Genomic DNA, 16,899 nt, shown 5'->3' with positions numbered 1-16,899 from the left:
TTGTTCATGTCAATACAGCCTCAGCATCCGCGTGGGGGAACACCAACGTTCCCAGATTCACAGATATTTTTCCCAACCGTTCATGAACGGCCGGTGTCTTTCTCACCTCCACCTGTCTGCCCGCCGAAGGTGGCAGTTGCTCAGCGGCGCAAGAGCACTTCATTTTTGGAAGCCCAAACTTGCCACTTCCAGCCATTGCTGAAGACTGGCCAGAGTTTAGTCCCACCTGGTGGTAGTCCCACCAATTGGACACCAGAGGCATTCGTTATGCTGAGCACAGCAGCTCAGAGAGTCGCTGGAGAGCCTCTGCATGTGCAAGTTAATCCTGTGTTTGAGCCAGCTCCTGTCCACAGTGACTATAGATCTGGACCAACGCCTCCAGAGGATGCTCACTACAGAATGCATCCAGAAGCTGTATATTTGGTGGGCATGCACTATCCATCACAGGTATCGGAGCAGTATGATCAAGTAGCTTATAACTCTCACGCGACTGAACAACATTTGAAGCAGGTCTCTGAGTCAAACCATGGGCAAGGTGGTCCTCCACAAAGCTCTGTGTTCGACTTTCAAACGGGGCAAACATACCTGGCAAGACATGTTCAGAACCTGAGGCTGGATTCTGGGATGGGTCCCCTTTCTCCATTATCCAGTGTTTCAGCTCCTCTGAGTGCAGATCCTGCTCAGATGACGTTCCACCAGGTATTTGTTCCGCACTCAGCCCCAGCTGTGCTCTCTCACAGTGGTGATGGCAGAGCGAGCTGTGTCTTTGAGTTCCATGTGCACACACCGACTTCTGCTCCAGCAGAAGGGGCAGTTTTACCCCAGCGGGTCTACAGAAGTCGCCGGAGCTCTATGGAGACCAGTCAAGAGGAATCCACTCAAGGCATAGGGTCGCATGGTCGGCTTCAGCCTGTGACAGAGGAGCAGTGTAACTATCTTGGTCCTGAGTTAGCAAGTCCCAGAGGGGGCTCTGCCAGGCGGAGCTGGCTGGAAGGAAGCCCAGAATACTCCAGTGATTCCTCACAGCTGACTTCCTCTGACACTGGCGACTTTCAGTCTCCTCCCCCTACAGGGGGGTCATCTTCTGCTTTTGGTTCAGACTTCTCATTGCCCATTGTTCAGCTGCCTCAGAAGGTATTGCAAGAGTCGCAGCTCTTCATCTGCTTCCCCCAGGGACCCTCAACTCAGCAGGCCTTGTCCACCTCGCTTTCATCAGGACCACCTGCACTCTATCCTCAGGTTACAGGAGCAAACCCTTCCAGAATTTCTCTGCTTTTTATAAGTCATATCTTGCACTTAAAGGGGACCCTTGTTCTTAAACTTGCTCCATGTAGTTCTAAGTATTAGTGTTCATGGGGGTGTCTTCCCACCAAGTCAGTAGGATACTAGGTTCTCTAACTTGCCAGGTTACAATGAAATAATGAGGCATCAGCAACCACTTGGTCTGTGTTCAGCTTTGGCTGAAATACTTGTTGGGCTTTTGTGTTAAGGGTAATAAATGGTCAGTGTTCCTCCTGGGCCTGGTTTTTCTTCTGGCAAGAGATAGCTGGAGTACCAAATTGGCTTTTAAACAGTGAGTTTAATGAAATATGTCTTCTCCACAGTTTGAACCAGCAGTGATAGTAAAACTTGCTTTGTATTTTTGTTCCTGTTCCTTAGCCATTTAATGAGAATGTGTTATTTGAAGTTGAACTTTCATATGAATAATGTTTCATTAGACAACAAAAGGTTAATGTGGTGACTGTCCAAAATGCAAGAGCTTTTTCTAGGCTTGAGGGAAGAAAGTGGCAAGAGATCAATGGAAGGAGCTGTATTATGTATGTGTACACAGTTTTGGAAATGTATTTGCAGGATCATTAAAGAAATTAAACAAGCTAAGTAGTAAATTAGTGGCACAAACAACTGTTGCTAGTAGGTATTGCTTCCCTATAAGCCTATATAATATGGTGTCCTTTTAAAAATCAAAATTTGAGGCTTGAAGCTTAGTTTGGAGGTAAGCGTTCTGTCAGCATGTACGGTATTTGCACTTGCAATAGTCAATAACAGATTGGTACACTGTGATTGTGAGGTTTATGTGTGTATACATTGTGTCTGCACTTGTAGTCTGAAACTTTTTGTAAGATAACTTTTTGTGAAAAGAGAGCATTTACTTTAAGTAGACTTCTCTCTTACTACTCCTGTTCTTGGAATTAGGGATGCTCTGACATTTTAGTTATTGGAGTATTAGCAACTTTGGGATTTGTGTAAAGGAACTGGTGGAGAATCTTTTTGCTTTTTGTGGTAAGATCAAGAACTAAATATTTAAGGCTTTCTGTATGAGATAAAGGTGTTTATTGAAGCTGAAAGAGCTTTAATGACTAGTCTAATAGATAGTAATTTCTATGGTGTAGAACTTGCAGAGTGAGGCTGCTACGCAAGAAGTTTGAGAGTTACTTGGGGATGGTTTCTCCATAAACCACCTTTGTTAAACTTCAGGAGGTGAATTCTGATGGATGTAAAATAGTCTGGAAAACACAATAAGGGATCACGATTGTTTTATGGAATATAGGTTCTGGGATCTCTTATCTAATTCATTAAAACATCATAATTTGAAGCACAAACTGAGTCAATGAGAAGTTACAACAGTGGAATATAGCACATGTTTAGATCCTAGCCAATAAGGGCCTCAAACTTCAAAAACAGCAAAGAAAAAAATGGTTCTTTTATTGGCAGTCTGCTTTTCCCAAAGTTCCTATAATTAAAAGAGTATGTAATTTTAATAAACTTGCTCCTAATAAGCTTCCGCAAGCTGAATGAAGACAGCATTAAGGAATTTCAGTAGATATTTCTGATATGATACACATGCACCAGATTTTTCCTACAAAGGCAGTTCATCAAAGTGGTGCACGCTCAGGGAACTCGTGTGGAGGTCTTTGTCTAGTTGTCTCCCAGTATCTGATGAAGAAATATAATGGTCACAAAAATAATAATGAAAATCCTGGGGTCTGATCAAAAATATCAGCTGCAAAACCAAAAATTCATTCCATTTTCCTCTACATCTTCCACATTCATTTGTATGCCACTCATCCATTTTTTTTGTTGCTTATTCATTAAAAAAATCTGTCTAAGCTAGAACATGGACCCCCCAGATTCTTCAGTATCCAATTCTTGGTAGACTTTGGATGGTAGTGAGTCTGGAAATGATTTCTAGCTTGTATTTTGACATGCCTCTCATGGCACTCAGGGAACTCATGACATGTACGTGTACTGAGTACTTTGTTATTGGTCTAGAATTCTGTATGTTTTTGATTTATTTTTTTTTTAACAGATAAGTTTTATATCCTTCTAGCCCTCTTTTATCCCCCCACCTAGTGGTTTAGAACACATGTAAAGGTAAAACCTAATGCCTCTATTTCCAGTTACCATACCAAGGCATCCTGCTCTTAAAGCATCATCAGTGGAAGAAGAAGCTGTTAGGCTGGTCTGCCTCATGTTAAGGGGCATGTGTGTTTCAAAGACTTTCTGTATTGGTTGTTTTGGAAGACTTAAAATGGAGTTCAGTACTTCTCCAGATTGCTCTGCTTTGTTCTGGTTGTTGTAGTGGAATTTGGCCAAAAGGACTGGTTGTCCGAAAGGACAGCTAGAAACCTCTTCCAACCAGGTCAGTCCAGGCAGAAATTATTTGAACTGCCTGCTGCAGAAAACATAGGGTTTAGGCTGATTCTGTCTTTTTTTTCTCCTCCAGACACAGGTGCAAGGCCAGTCAGCCTCAAGCAGTGCATCAGTGCTGTCCCAGCCTACCCAACACACTCAACAGGTAAGATCACAGTCCCTAAACCCAGGACTAAAATACTTTTGGGATAGAATTTTGATGACTTGTTAAGAGCAATTGACTACCTCTGTCCCTGCTTCAACCCATAGTTTTGGACAAAAGGAGAGGAATCCTCTGGTTCTCACCCAGTCTAACGTGCTATGAGATTAACTTCATTGACTTTCTGAAATTTATTTTTAGAATTATGTTAATACTTATTTTTATGTGTCTGTCTTCCCTGACTTTCACCTGAGCTTGCAGCAGAGGTCTGTTCAAGGATGAATCCTCAATGTCAGGATTTGCAAGTTAGACTGTCTAGACAGGCAGACTTCACTCTCATAATTTCTTCTAACTGGAAATACTATCTTCTGCAGTATCCTCTTCTCTTGACTGCCTTTTCTTCCTTTATAGAATCTTCATTCTTTTTTTCACAGGTGAAATAATGGTGTTGCAAGATTTGGTGCTGATAATGGAGTTGTATTAGTAATGCTAATAAGTAATTGCTAAAGCTTAATTAACTCAGCACATTCAGAAGAAAAGCTGGTGTCACTTATGAGGGAGTAAAAACTAAAATTTAAATAGGATATGCTTAAAAAACTTCTGTTGGGGGGAAAAAATAGCTTCTGCCTCTTCTCTATTACAGAATGCACAGCAGCCAGCCTCTTCCCAACAGCCTGGGCAGTACCAGCTGCAGCAACCATCAGTTTCTGCTGGCACCACTCCCACACAAACTGTCTCTCAAACTCAAACTTCACAGATTATGCCGATGCCTCAGGCAGCAGCTGGGACACAGGTAAACAAAATTCTTCTTTCTATCAGATTACTTTCTTCTTCACAGCTGGTAAATTCAACATACTGCTTCTTTCACTTTTGTCATCTTTTCTAATGGTTCCAAAACATTCATCCAGATAGTATTGTTAGTGTACTACAACTGTTGATTTTGTTGGAAAACATGTTGGAAACCCTTTCTTTCACACATGGCAGTTGTGAGTAATTTGAGGGAGGGATAGCACTTCCATACATAAAAATCTTTAAATTGTCAAAAATATGGTGAGGCATATTGATGGATGGTATATTATGAATGGATTTTCAGGAACTTGACATTTCTCTGCTTCCCATCAATGTCTATCTTCTGCACCATTATGTGTGTGAAACATATTCACTTGTTTAGGTAGTGAACCAAAAGGATTGCCTTCTCCACTCTGTCATCTTTCTTGCTCAGCTCTTCTCCTTTACTTCCTGGTCAAGAAGCTTCTGTTACTGAGTATTACTTCATTTTGGCTCATATCTGTCTTGAACATGTGAGCCTTGATTTTGTTTTTTAAAATTGTTTTGTTGCTTGTTCATCTAAACTGCCTTTCCAGTTGCATCATTTGCTGGCTTTAATTGACATATCCCCTGCCATTCTCTGAATGCTGGCACAGTGGCTTTTCATTCTCCGTTGCTTTAGTCCCCATACCCAAAGCTGACAGATTTGTTGAAGGATTTGCACTTCTTTCCTGTAAGAAGGCAGGCTTGGCTCTGGGGACAGATTGAGGGGAATTTGATTCTGTTTATGCACAAGTCAGTGCTTCAGGGTATTCAAATGTTGCACTTTCACCCTCTGTGGGTGTCTGTTTCAAGAGCCTGTTGAGTTCTTTAGGGGAAATGTTGCAAAGTTGAGGACCTTTTGGAACTCCAGTCAACTTCCCAGCCACTCTGCCAACTGTGCTCCCCACCCACTTTAACGGAGTGCTATAACTTGAATAATTCTTTCTTTGACTAATGCATAAAAATTCTGCTTTCTGCAACCCTGCTTTAAAAAAAAAAAATCTATCTCTATTTTCTTTACCTCCCCAGCTTCCTGTTTCCCAACCAGTGTCGATCATCCAAGGCGAGCCTCAATTACCTGTTGCAGCACCTTCTCTCCCTCAGCCTTCAGTTGCCCCATCAATCCCCATTGGCTCTCACTTTCTACCCATGGGACAGCCCTTGCCAACTTCCATGGTTCCACAGTTCTCAGTCTCTCAGTTGCCCGTAGCAGCTCCTCATGTGTCAGTGGCTCAGCCAGGTTTCCAGTCACTGCCCATTTCAATGGCAGCTGGCATGAATCAGCCATTGCTCACACTGGCAACGACTGCTGCGGCAACCGCTGTCCCTGTAGGATCAACCGTTGTCCCTAGCCAGCTTCCCACACTGATGCAGCCTGTGGCTCAGTTGCCCAGCCAGGTTCTCCCGCAGCTCCTGCAGCCAGCTGTCCAGTCCGTGGGATTGCCAGTCAGCATTGGACAAGCTGCTGAAGCTTCACTTCCTGCTGGAGATGCTCTTTACCAGGTATTGTTGCAAGCCAGCAGAGCTCTTCTCCACACTTTCACCTGTTCCGCTAAGGTACCAGATCTGAACTGTGTGCCCTGGCCAACTCACTTTTCATAAAGAGAGCCATTAAGCCATGAAGATGAATTCTGTTGTGTGGAAAAGGACCATTTTAAGGAGGGGGGAAAAAATGTCCTTGGACACCCTGGTGTTTTGAGTTCTTCATGTTTGGCAATGGAATTTGTCTAAAATGACAGAATCATAGTGCAGGACTTTGGTCAACCACTGTGTGAAAGAGGACAGCTACATATCGAAGAGATTTGTCAACTTGGGGGGAAAAAAATACAAAAAATTGTGATTTTATTTTTTTTTAAACTGGAGGATGTGTGTTGGAAAGAAAATCAATGGCAGCATTTTCAGCAATGTCAGTATTTCATTACAAGTCTGGGAAGGGGAAAGGAGGTGGGAAGGGGGCACATGGATTTAATAGAAATAAGTCAGATGGCATGGATCTCAAATGTGACGTAAGTACCTGATGCTAGTCATGAAACGTTAGACTGTTGGGCACAGACTGCTTCAGCTACTCTGCCATTTTTACAGTGATTGCACAATCTGAATAGTGACAAAAATAGTGATTCAGTGTATGATTGTTCTTCTAGAACAAAAATTGTATAGATATACAAATGTCTGCGCTGGGGTTATAAGGAGTGCTGTAGAACAGAAACAGTGTGTAGGAAATGTTCCTGGGTCAGCTCATCACGAGAGGACAGGAAGAACACAAGAGTGTTTCTGCTGTTGGTCTCAAGAATCAGCAGCAGTTGCATAATGTCTTCTGAGCACTAGTTGTTCAGCCTGAAAATTCCTCAAACTAATTTGAAGTCTTAGCCTTTAAAATACTAAGCCAAATAGGTAACTGCGGGAGTTGGAAGATCAATATTGTTTTGCCTAAGACTTGGAACTTTAAGTGGGAATTTGCTCGTTCAAGCACAGTGACTCGCAAGCTGAGCTTTGGCTACGTGAACAGTTTGCGCTCTTTCTCTGGGACAGTAGCCTTTGGGAGTGCTTGAACAAGTACAGAAGGTTGAAACATGCCCCTGAAACTGATAAGTTTTTTTTTAACTCTTGTTTCCTCAGTAGCTCTGACATTCACTAACTTGACTCCCTCATTTCTATTACAGGGTTTCCCATCTCGACTGCCGCCTCAATACCCAGGCGACTCGGGTGTTGCACCTTCCTCCGCTGTGGCCTCTGTTAGCATTCCTTCTGCTGTACTGTCCCCTCCCTTACCCACAGATGCAATGTCTCAGCCGGGCTATCTTGCTCCTGTTGTGCAGCCGTATGTGGAGCAGAATGTTTTAGTTCCCATGGGCAGCCTAGGACAGGTTCAAGTGCCCCAGCCTACAGTGAGTTTAGCACAACAGGCCTCATCTGCTTCCTCACAGCAGGCGGTTTTGGAGGTAAATATGTTGAATATAATCTAACAATACATTTAGGGCATTTGAATTATGCAACAGTGTATGTGTGTGGGGAACTAATCCCTTCCATGCTTGTCTTCAGTTGGAAATTAATATTTCAAATGACCTTTTTCTTACAGCAGAATGTCATGCCAATGTGGGGACCTTGTTGCCACTGGCTGTTCTGTTGGGAAGTGAGTGTGCATCCTGCAGGCAAAAACCTGTTAACACTTCACTTCTTGCTAGTACTGTAGAACATTTTTGCCATATCAGAGGCAAACTGCAACTGATAGCCTTTGAGAATCTGTCTTTATGCCTATTCCCTGCAGTGTTCTTGCTAGGGAGAATTTGAATTGTCTTTGTGTTCTGCATTGGCTTGCCTTTTGCACATTCTGTTAGTAAGACTGTGGCTGCATGGCAAACTGTAGTGACGCGTAGCAGCAGAAAGGATGGCTGACTTCCTCTCCCCACCTCTCCCCAGATGATGATTTGCTTCACTGCAGTTTGCTCTAGAATCTTTTGTAAATTAGAGCTGTCTAGATGCCAGCTGTTTTAAATACTAAAAAGGTAGTGCTTTTAGCTTTACAACTGATTTGGGAGGAAACATTGAAGACTACTGGGTTACTTGAAAAAGAACAGTACTCTTTCGGGGGGCTTCTTGATGTAGATTTCTATCCATAGGGTACTCAGGGAGTCTCACAGACTGCTCCTTCAGAGACTCTTCCAGCAACACAGCCTGCTCAGTCTACCCCTTTGGCTTCCTCTATGGATAGGTAAGCATTATTTTCACCAAACTGAATTTCACTTTCATGTCTGTTATACTGTTCTTCCCTGGGTGATCTTTAGGTCTCTTTTTTTCACCTGGGATATTTTTTTCACTGTGGCTTTTCTTGAGGATGTAAGGAGATAAACTTCCTAGAAGAAAAATAGGCTTATGAGAGTTGGAGTAAGTTTTGATTTACAGCAGGGTATGGAGGGAGTAAATAGGATTATGTATAGTAATTTAACTTCTAATCCTTTTTCATTTGTCATGTCAAATGGATCATAAGGGATGTTTTTCTGTCCTTTTGGCACTTGAACAGAATTCAAACTCTAAATAGCTTGAAAACATATTCAGAAGATGTATTTGTACAACTCAGTTTGCAAGAGATATGTAGCTAAATCGTTGCTATTAGAACTGCTATTCAAGCAGCCCTAAGTGTTGACAGGACTCTTCTCTTCTACTCTGTGGTTTACAGGCATCTACTGTTACCCAGAAGAGAATACCATCTGGTAGGGTGAACTGTATTGTTGCAATTATGGAATGCATGGATACTAATGTAAAGTTGTTGGTTTGTTGTGTTGGTTTTTTTTAGTGCGCATTCTGATGTTGCTTCAGGATTGAGTGATGGCAACGAGAATGTTCCAGCTTCTAGTGGAAGGCATGAAGGGAGGACTACTAAACGTCATATGCGGAGGTCTGTCCGCAGTCGCTCTCGCCATGAGAAGACTGCTAGGCCAAAACTGAGAATTCTGAATGTGAGTATTTCTATATTTTAGTGATAGTTTGGTAGTGCTGATGCCTTTTTTTGAGCCTCAAAAGGTTTCTTTTGCTTTGAGGAATGTGTGTCTTCTGTGGTCTTGTTCTATGCTGTGCCCCACTGCAAGCACACAAGCTTTCCAGTGTATTTCTTTTGCTTCTGGAGTCAGCGTTTCAAACGTCATCTATTAAGAGCTTTTTTGGAGCATTAGATATGGCAAAATTGGCTTGCTTAGCCACCACTGATTCCACAGACTATTCTAGAATATTTGATATATCAGAAAAAATGATGCTGTACACAGCACCAGTTATTAGACTGGAAAGAGAATGTGTTTCTATTAGACCAGTGCTGTTGGTTTGTCTCTGAGTTTTAAACCGCAAGTCTTAGATTCTGATGCTTTTGGTTTGAACTATTGGGTTTTTTCGCTTTAGGTTTCAAATAAAGGTGATCGGGTAGTGGAATGCCAGCTAGAGACACACAATCGGAAAATGGTTACTTTCAAATTTGATTTGGATGGTGACAACCCCGAGGAAATAGCTTCAATTATGGTAAGATATATTTTAGAGATGAAGAATTGAATCTAGTCTTAATCACAGCAGTAATATAAGCAGCCTTATTTTCTCATTTGTGTTTCAGAATTGTTCTTCCATGTAGCGTGGCCTGTACTCACCTTATTGGTACACAAGCATAAACAGAAACTCTGGGCACAGAGTGCTATACCAAATTGACAGTTAATATTGCGTGCTCAGTTCACATGAAAATTTGCATCAGTTTTTAACCTTAGAATTGTCATTTTATCAAATAGATTTGCCTTTGGGTTTTTGCAATCTGATTTTCTGAAAAACTGCAAAGAACTTTCTCAAAGTGCCAGGTTAAACAAATTCTGTTTGCTTTTCTAAAGGCAAATGTTGCTAGATCTTTAAAACTTACACGTAAGCTTTGAGTTTTTTTGCTGCTGTTCTCAACTGAAATGGCAAGATGCTGATACAAGCACATCATGCTTGCCTTTCCCTTTTCTGAACCAGCATCCCAGAAACTTGATGTAAAAAGCTGCCTCGGGCTTTACCTCTAAGGTGCTTTCTCCCTTTCCCAGCAGAGATACCATGACTGACAGCTTTAACTTCTGTTTCATAGACTCATTATCTCTGAGAGTTTTACCATGCATTATTTCAGAAGACAGAATTTTCTCACAGGGCAGACCAAACTAAGAATTTCTTTCTAATTGCCAAGTGTACTTGTTTAAGCTTGTTTCCTCAAACATACAGCAGAATGTATTTTTATAAGACAATACAATGTATTAAAACTAGATAGGATGAACAATCTTTTTTGCCCATGTAGGGAACATAATTAATGCTTGGTTTATGTGCTACAGCCATACTTTGAGTTAGTGATGTGCAACCTGCATAGAGTAGAAGTTCTATATGGCACGGAAAGTGAAGCACAGAAGACATCTTGCAATACAGAATTTTCAGCTTTTTTAATGTTACAGTTTCCTTTAAATGTGGCTCTTAATGTACATAACATTGGATATGAGGCATTACAGTGACATAAGGCTACTAATTTTAAATTTGACTATGCTTAGCAAAGATTGAGGTGACAGTTTGATGAAGAAGTGAGATTGAATGTTGTTACACAGCAAAGAGTAAACCAGGGCAAATACTTCCGTGCTGGAGATAATTTTAGAAGCAATTGTTTTTCTCTACGATGTCACCATTTTGTGCATAAGAACATTGAAGGGAGGACAAACAGTAACACCAAAAGTAAATTATGGCTATTCAATATATAGTTTTGAAATAACTTGTGGAAAATTATTGTTGCTTTGTTCTTTTTACAGGTGCAGAATGAGTTTATTTTAGCAACCGAGAGAGACTCTTTTGTAGAACAGGTACGAGAGATTATTGAGAAAGCAGATGAAATGCTAAGTGAGGATGTAAGTGTGGAGCCAGAAGGCGATCAGGGTTTGGAGAGTATGCAGACAAAAGATGATGGCTTCTTTCCAGGGTCACAGGTATGTAAAGGACAGATGGCCTTAGCTATTTGTATTTTCCATTTTGGGTGGTACGGTTTAGTGAGTAGAGCTAGCTAGAAACCGAAACTTTTTTCATGACAAATATCAAAGCTTAAAAATTAAAAGAAAAGACAAACAGAAGTCTACATATTAGGGTGAGAGCCAAAAATTCATTTAGGAAGCTAAATAATGTAGACCTTCTGCTTTTTTGACATGTTCTAATGCTTCTGAAGCTGCTGAATCTCCTAACAGTCCACTAAGCAGGCAATCTTAAATGCTGAGGCTTGTTGGATTTGAGATTGTGAGGCAAGACACTAAAACCCCCAGCCTTGTGCTGCTCACTAACCACTGAGAGCCTGGACTCAGGCCCTCTGCTCAGTGAGCTACTAAGAAACCGGATGGCTCGGTTACAAAACACAGATTTTTAAAATTGATTGCTGGGAATAAGAAGGGGTGACACTTCCCTGAATCTCTGCCTTGTTTCCACCCGAAACTAGTTTGAAACATCCGTTTATCTGTGGGAAGTGTAAAGAAATCATTGGGAGTGCCTGGTAATGAAAGAGCGTTTAGATCAATTTGTTGTATTGACGGTCGCTAAGCTGAGAAGCTCTAAAACCACTGTAGCTGATGTTTATCTGGGTAGAATTCCACTAGTTTGGTAATGGTGCTTGGGTCCAAGGTACTGCTTACCTTAAATGCCCACATTTCAGTAAGCTAGCATTTTAAGAGCTATCTTGTGGGTTTCTGTTTCAGAATAGAACTTTAAATTTTATCTTACTTTACAGAAATTAGAGTTCAAACAGCCAGATCCTACATCTTCCATGCCACAAAGAATAGGTAAGTCTTTTGTGATTTATCTTTTTCTGTTTCAGCGGATGGGTGCAGCCAAGTTTTTATTTTATATGATGGAGTGCACATTCCATATTACATGGTTGTAACTAAATACATAACCTGCATCACTAAACATCTAACTTCTTTCTGTTTAGGGGTTCCTCCTAGCTCCTTTACCCAGGTTGTCCATTCTGCAGGAAGGCGGTTTATTGTCAGCCCTGTTCCTGAGAGTCGGTTAAAAGAACAGGGCTTTTTCACATCTGCTGTTCCTGGAGGAAAAGAAACTCCGGATATAGGTAAGTTATATAAACTCTTAAAATTGGATGGCTAAGACACATTCATCAAAGTGCTGAAGTTAACACGTGTTTAGGAACAGTTTAGTTAGTTAAGCACTTGGGGAAGTAAGGAACTGTCTGTGCTGGTAAGAAGTGATTATAGTTTGGGTGATACTACGCAGGATTCTCTGGCGGGAAAAAACCATGTTGCTGGACTGTCTGCAAGACCCTGAAACCTTAGTTCTTTATTTTAATGTAAGCCTGGATTTGTAATTTTTTTTATTATGCTGAGAGGTAAATGTGCTCTTAATCTAGCAATATACAATAATACTGTAATGGACTTTTCCATGTGGACTGACACTTTTCCGTTCTTGCAGTTGCTGCATCTCCACTACATGGTCCTGGAATGAATCTCTCCCACTCGGCATCATCACTGAGCTTGCAGCAAGCTTTCTCTGAGATGGGGCATGCCCAAATGACAGAAGGACCTAGCACAGCTCCTCCAGTGTTTAATCAAACAATACCACCATTTCCACCTGCACTTTCTACCATGGCGGGCAGTGGTGCACCTCCTGCATCTGTGGCTGCTTCTTCAATATCTGTTCCCTCCAGCACAGGTGTTTCTCTTCCAGGATCTGTTACTTTGCCTTCAGAAAGTGCAGCTGTTGGAGCTGCACCAAGTGCAAGTGTGCCAAGCTCTATTTCTCCACCTCCAGCCTCACAATCTGGACAGCAATCGACTGGTGTTGCTTCCAGCGTGAGCGCCCCTGCTTCTTTCTCCTTACCTACCACATCCCAGCCTGCTCAACCAGTAACTGGAGACATTGCCCCCAGTATCAGCACACCGTCTTCTTTGGCACTGCCTTCTACCCAGGTTCCGGGTGTCACTGGTCTTGGTGGTGTTGCACCAGCTGTGACATCTCAGTCAGCTCCTCAGATTGTAAGTAGTATGGCAGGACCACAGACATCTGTTGCCCTGTCTCTGCCTCAGAATGTGGCTTTGCAGCTTCCTCAGCTTAGTAGCAGTGGCTCTGTTTCCAGTCTGGCAGAAACAACAGTTGTGAGTGCTCCACAGTCACTACCTGAGAGTGGGCAGTCTATGGATAAATCACACCTCTGCAACACAGCTGGCTTATCTCTTCCAATTTCTGCACCTTTATCATCTTCAGTAGCAACAAGCATATGTGGTTCTGTCACTCAGCCAGTGGTGCATCCCTTACTTGTCCCATCAGGAATTACATCAACACCTGTCCTACCCCAGATTCCAGGAGCAACACCCATGTTGCCCCAGGTTCCCTTACCTGGTGTCTTGCCACAACCAGTTACTAACTTGCCTGCAGTCCAGCAAACTTTGATACACAGCCAGCCTCAACCAGCTCCGTTACCCAATCAGCCTCATATTCACTGTCTGGAGGCTGATGCTGATGCTCAGTCTAAAGCTCCTGGTATCGATGATATAAAGACCCTGGAAGAAAAGCTACGGTCTCTCTTCAGTGAACATGGTAACGTGGGAACAACGCATCCATCAGTATCTCTGGAGACATCGTTGGTAATGGAAACTACAGTTATTCCTGGGATACCAACCACAGCTGTTGCACCAACTAAACCCCTGACATCCATTAGCACTTGTATACCTCCAAGCAGTTTGCCTCTTGGACCAACTGGCTTGCCAGTGCTGACACCGGTTGCCACTCCTGGGCAAGTGATCACCCCGGTCAGCTATATTTCGGCATCGAGCAGCATTGCAACAGCAGTAGTGAAACCAGGGACCTCTCCTTCAAAGCCCCCTCTTAGCAGGGTACCGGTAAGAAATGCAACATTTGTGTGAATATTTAAGTATTGTAGGAAACAGCCATCTTGAGCACAAGCCCTTTTATAAAGCAAAATATTTATGCAGGCAGAGGTGTCTTCATTTAATATAATGTTGAAAATTTTATGCTTTGGTTGTTTTTGTGTCCCAAGAGGTGTTTTATTTTGCCCATACTGGGGGGGGAAACAAAAAGTCCAATTCTCTATCGTTGATAGAGCTCTGAGAGAGCTCTCTAGTGTTGCTGTTAATTTTTTCTACTCCTAAACTACAAAGATTGAGGCAACTGCGGCTTGGTTTTTTGTGATTGTTTTTAGGTTTTTTTTTCAAATAGAATTTGGAAGGCTTGCTTTAAATAGCTTTTAAACTTGTACATGATCACTAGAATGAGATGGAGTGGTTGTATGTTTCACAAAGTAGCTTAGCTTTCCTTCTTATCATTAGTCTGTTCCTTGAAGGCAAGGGTGGACCTGACTGAAAGAGTTTTTTGTGTTTTTTTTTTTTTTTTTTTTAAAGTCCTCTGCTGCTTATATGGTGCCTGGATACTCTTTTCCTTCCAAGTGTTAGATTTGTGAAAGCAGAATTTTGAGAAGTTTAAAAGGTATCTGAATACCTGAAAATAAACTTTTGTGTTTACTAAATTGTGCTCTTTAAACAAACACTCTTTGATAAAGAGATAGTCATGATGTGTAGTAAGAACTCGAGATGTGTTGTGAATGTTACCTGCTCGTTAACCAGAAGTATCAATATGTGAAATTAGACTACCTATTTTCTTTTAAATGGCTCCCTGTGTTGGGAGACTGTGCATTTCAGTATTTTAAACTGTTGGTAGCCCTTTCCTTTTCAAAGTTAAATGGAAATAGGTTGAAGAAACTTTTGGATGTTTAACAAACCAAAAACCTTAATACACACTTCCTTTTGTTTCTGTAACATTTTTTCCACTCACCAACACTTTGTGTTGATCTTCTTTAGCCAGCCTTGCTGTTAACCAGTTTCAGGCCATTTGAATTGAGCTAATGCTCCTAGTGTCCCCATTCATTAGTAGTCTTTCCCTTGTACTCCTTGTATTTAAACAAAGTAGAAGATTTCTGCCATGGAGGAGGAGGCATAAGTGCCAATGAAGTTGGGAAGGAAATCCAGACACAGAGGCATTCATTTATATTCAATTTGAAGTTGAGAATTAGAAAAGAAAGATTAGAAAATAATAAAAACTGGTACTGGTTGAGGAACTGTTGGAGCAGTTAGAAACCTGCTAATTGCAAACCTGTAATTACAAAGGCTTGGGTTTAAATGTAGTAAATGTTTGGGGTTTTTGACTGTTGGTTTTGGAAAAACTACCTCACCTCTGAAGCTTTCACTTTTAAATTAGTTTTTCTCAAAGCTTAATTTTAGTTTCGCATTCTCTGATTTTTGAGCTTTAAGGAGCTTATTTCTTTAGTTTTCTGGGGTTTATTGAACTCTGTGTTTTATTTTGCTTATGGCCAGCCTGTTAACCTAGACAGTTAAATGTGTTTTGGCTTGTCTTACGAATTTATTTAAAGTATGTTTTGCCTTTTATTTATAAACTGATTAACTTACAACAGCTTAAAAATTCATCATGGCTCAGAACAGGTAATGTCCATGTGTATGTTCCTAGTGCACAAAAAAATCTGAGGTAATGCAACTGGGTGTAGTTCCTGATGAAATATGTTTGGGAGGATAGATAACTATGGAATGTATCTTCACCAGGCAGTTATTACTGCAATTTGAAGCATTGGTTAAGCTGTGGTAACATGACTGCAAGCTTGAACTGGTTCTTGTTGAGGACCAGAGTAGACACACATCCAGCAGTGCTTGCTGTCGCACGAGGGAAGCCATCTGACCAACACTATAGCTCATAAGGCTTTCATGTGTTTCTCAAGCCTCAGGATTACAGCTGAGAATAAGAATTGCAAATTGTGTAATGGATTGCTTGGTTCTTAGAACTTTCCACTTCCCTAACAATGGAAATAACTAACTGGAATGTGCTATCTGACCTGGCGGGGAGGCTTTGATGCCTCCTTCTAACCTTTCCAGTCTCTCTAACCTCCTCCACATAACCTGGATGACTTCCCTCTACCCAGCTGCATGGCCTAGTCATCTTCTGTGGGTCATCAACACCCTTCAGGTTCACAAAAAGGGATGGATCAAGAAATTGGTGTGAGATCTATAAATCTGCTTCTCAACAAGTGGAGACATCCTTGGGCATGACAGTTTCTGTTCTCAAGTCATGTTGCTTGGAACAACTTGCCAGAAGCACGTAGCTTGCTGTTCCTAATGGGCAGTTAACGTAGATCTGTTGTAAGGAGATTGAGTGCATTCTTGCACCCTTTTATAAATTAAGCTTGGAAAATTAATTGCTTTTTGGAAGAATTATTGTAGCATTTCTTGCAGACTTGAAAATAATATCCCCAAGATGCTTTGCTCCTGGACACAGCAGCTTAAACTGGAAACTGTGGCCGCTCAAAGATAATTTGGATTTAAAAATAACACAAAAGCAAACAACTAACTTCCCCAACTTTATTGCAAAAATCCCTAAAGACTCTGTGCTAACTCTCCAGGAAGGAAGTCTCTACAGAAAAAAAAAAAGTTGAGGCTTCTGTTGTGTGACATGACTGACTGTAGCTTGGTATCTGATCCTTCTGTTGTTCCGTGTCTGATGGACTCGCGTTTCCTCTTCGTTATCCATAGGTGCTACCAGTAGGTTCTGAACTTCCGGCTGGCACTCCATCCAGTGAGCCGCTGCCACCTTTTCCAGGACCTTCACTAACTCAGGTGCTACACGACTCAGCAGATGTTTATCTGCTTCTTTTCCTTTCAAAGAGCATGTTTCGATTAAACTCTCCATTGCATGTTATTAATGTCTTTGTTTTTCTTTCTTTTGACTGAATAACCCCTTTTGTG

The 16,899-nt window shown here is 41.6% G+C and overlaps 1 protein-coding gene across 10 annotated transcripts in view; it reads left to right on the top strand.

The window, feature by feature from the left end:
• The window catches only part of WNK1 (WNK lysine deficient protein kinase 1), a 107,265-nt gene that overhangs the window by 68,135 nt on the left and 22,231 nt on the right, over window positions 1-16,899 (top strand). For 5 of the 10 annotated variants that reach the window (XM_054185034.1, XM_054185014.1, XM_054184994.1 and 2 more), the window contains exons 9-21: window positions 19-447; window positions 3,725-3,796; window positions 4,434-4,583; window positions 5,630-6,103; window positions 7,261-7,539; window positions 8,218-8,309; window positions 8,892-9,054; window positions 9,488-9,604; window positions 10,891-11,064; window positions 11,850-11,901; window positions 12,051-12,191; window positions 12,548-13,974; window positions 16,687-16,770. In XM_054185034.1, the coding sequence (XP_054041009.1) occupies window positions 19-447; window positions 3,725-3,796; window positions 4,434-4,583; window positions 5,630-6,103; window positions 7,261-7,539; window positions 8,218-8,309; window positions 8,892-9,054; window positions 9,488-9,604; window positions 10,891-11,064; window positions 11,850-11,901; window positions 12,051-12,191; window positions 12,548-13,974; window positions 16,687-16,770 (3,654 nt within the window). Of the gene's footprint in view, window positions 1-18; window positions 1,240-3,724; window positions 3,797-4,433; window positions 4,584-5,629; window positions 6,104-7,260; window positions 7,540-8,217; window positions 8,310-8,891; window positions 9,055-9,487; window positions 9,605-10,890; window positions 11,065-11,849; window positions 11,902-12,050; window positions 12,192-12,547; window positions 13,975-16,686; window positions 16,771-16,899 lie in introns of all 10 variants that reach the window. The other 5 variants (XM_054184975.1, XM_054185061.1, XM_054185052.1 and 2 more) reach the window with 4 other exon arrangements.

This window comes from Rissa tridactyla, chromosome 1, assembly GCF_028500815.1.
Source record: "Rissa tridactyla isolate bRisTri1 chromosome 1, bRisTri1.patW.cur.20221130, whole genome shotgun sequence".
Taxonomy (NCBI): Eukaryota; Metazoa; Chordata; class Aves; order Charadriiformes; family Laridae; genus Rissa; species Rissa tridactyla.
The sequence above is the reverse complement of the archived record's forward strand: the minus strand, read 5'-3'. Positions and strand labels throughout refer to the sequence as shown.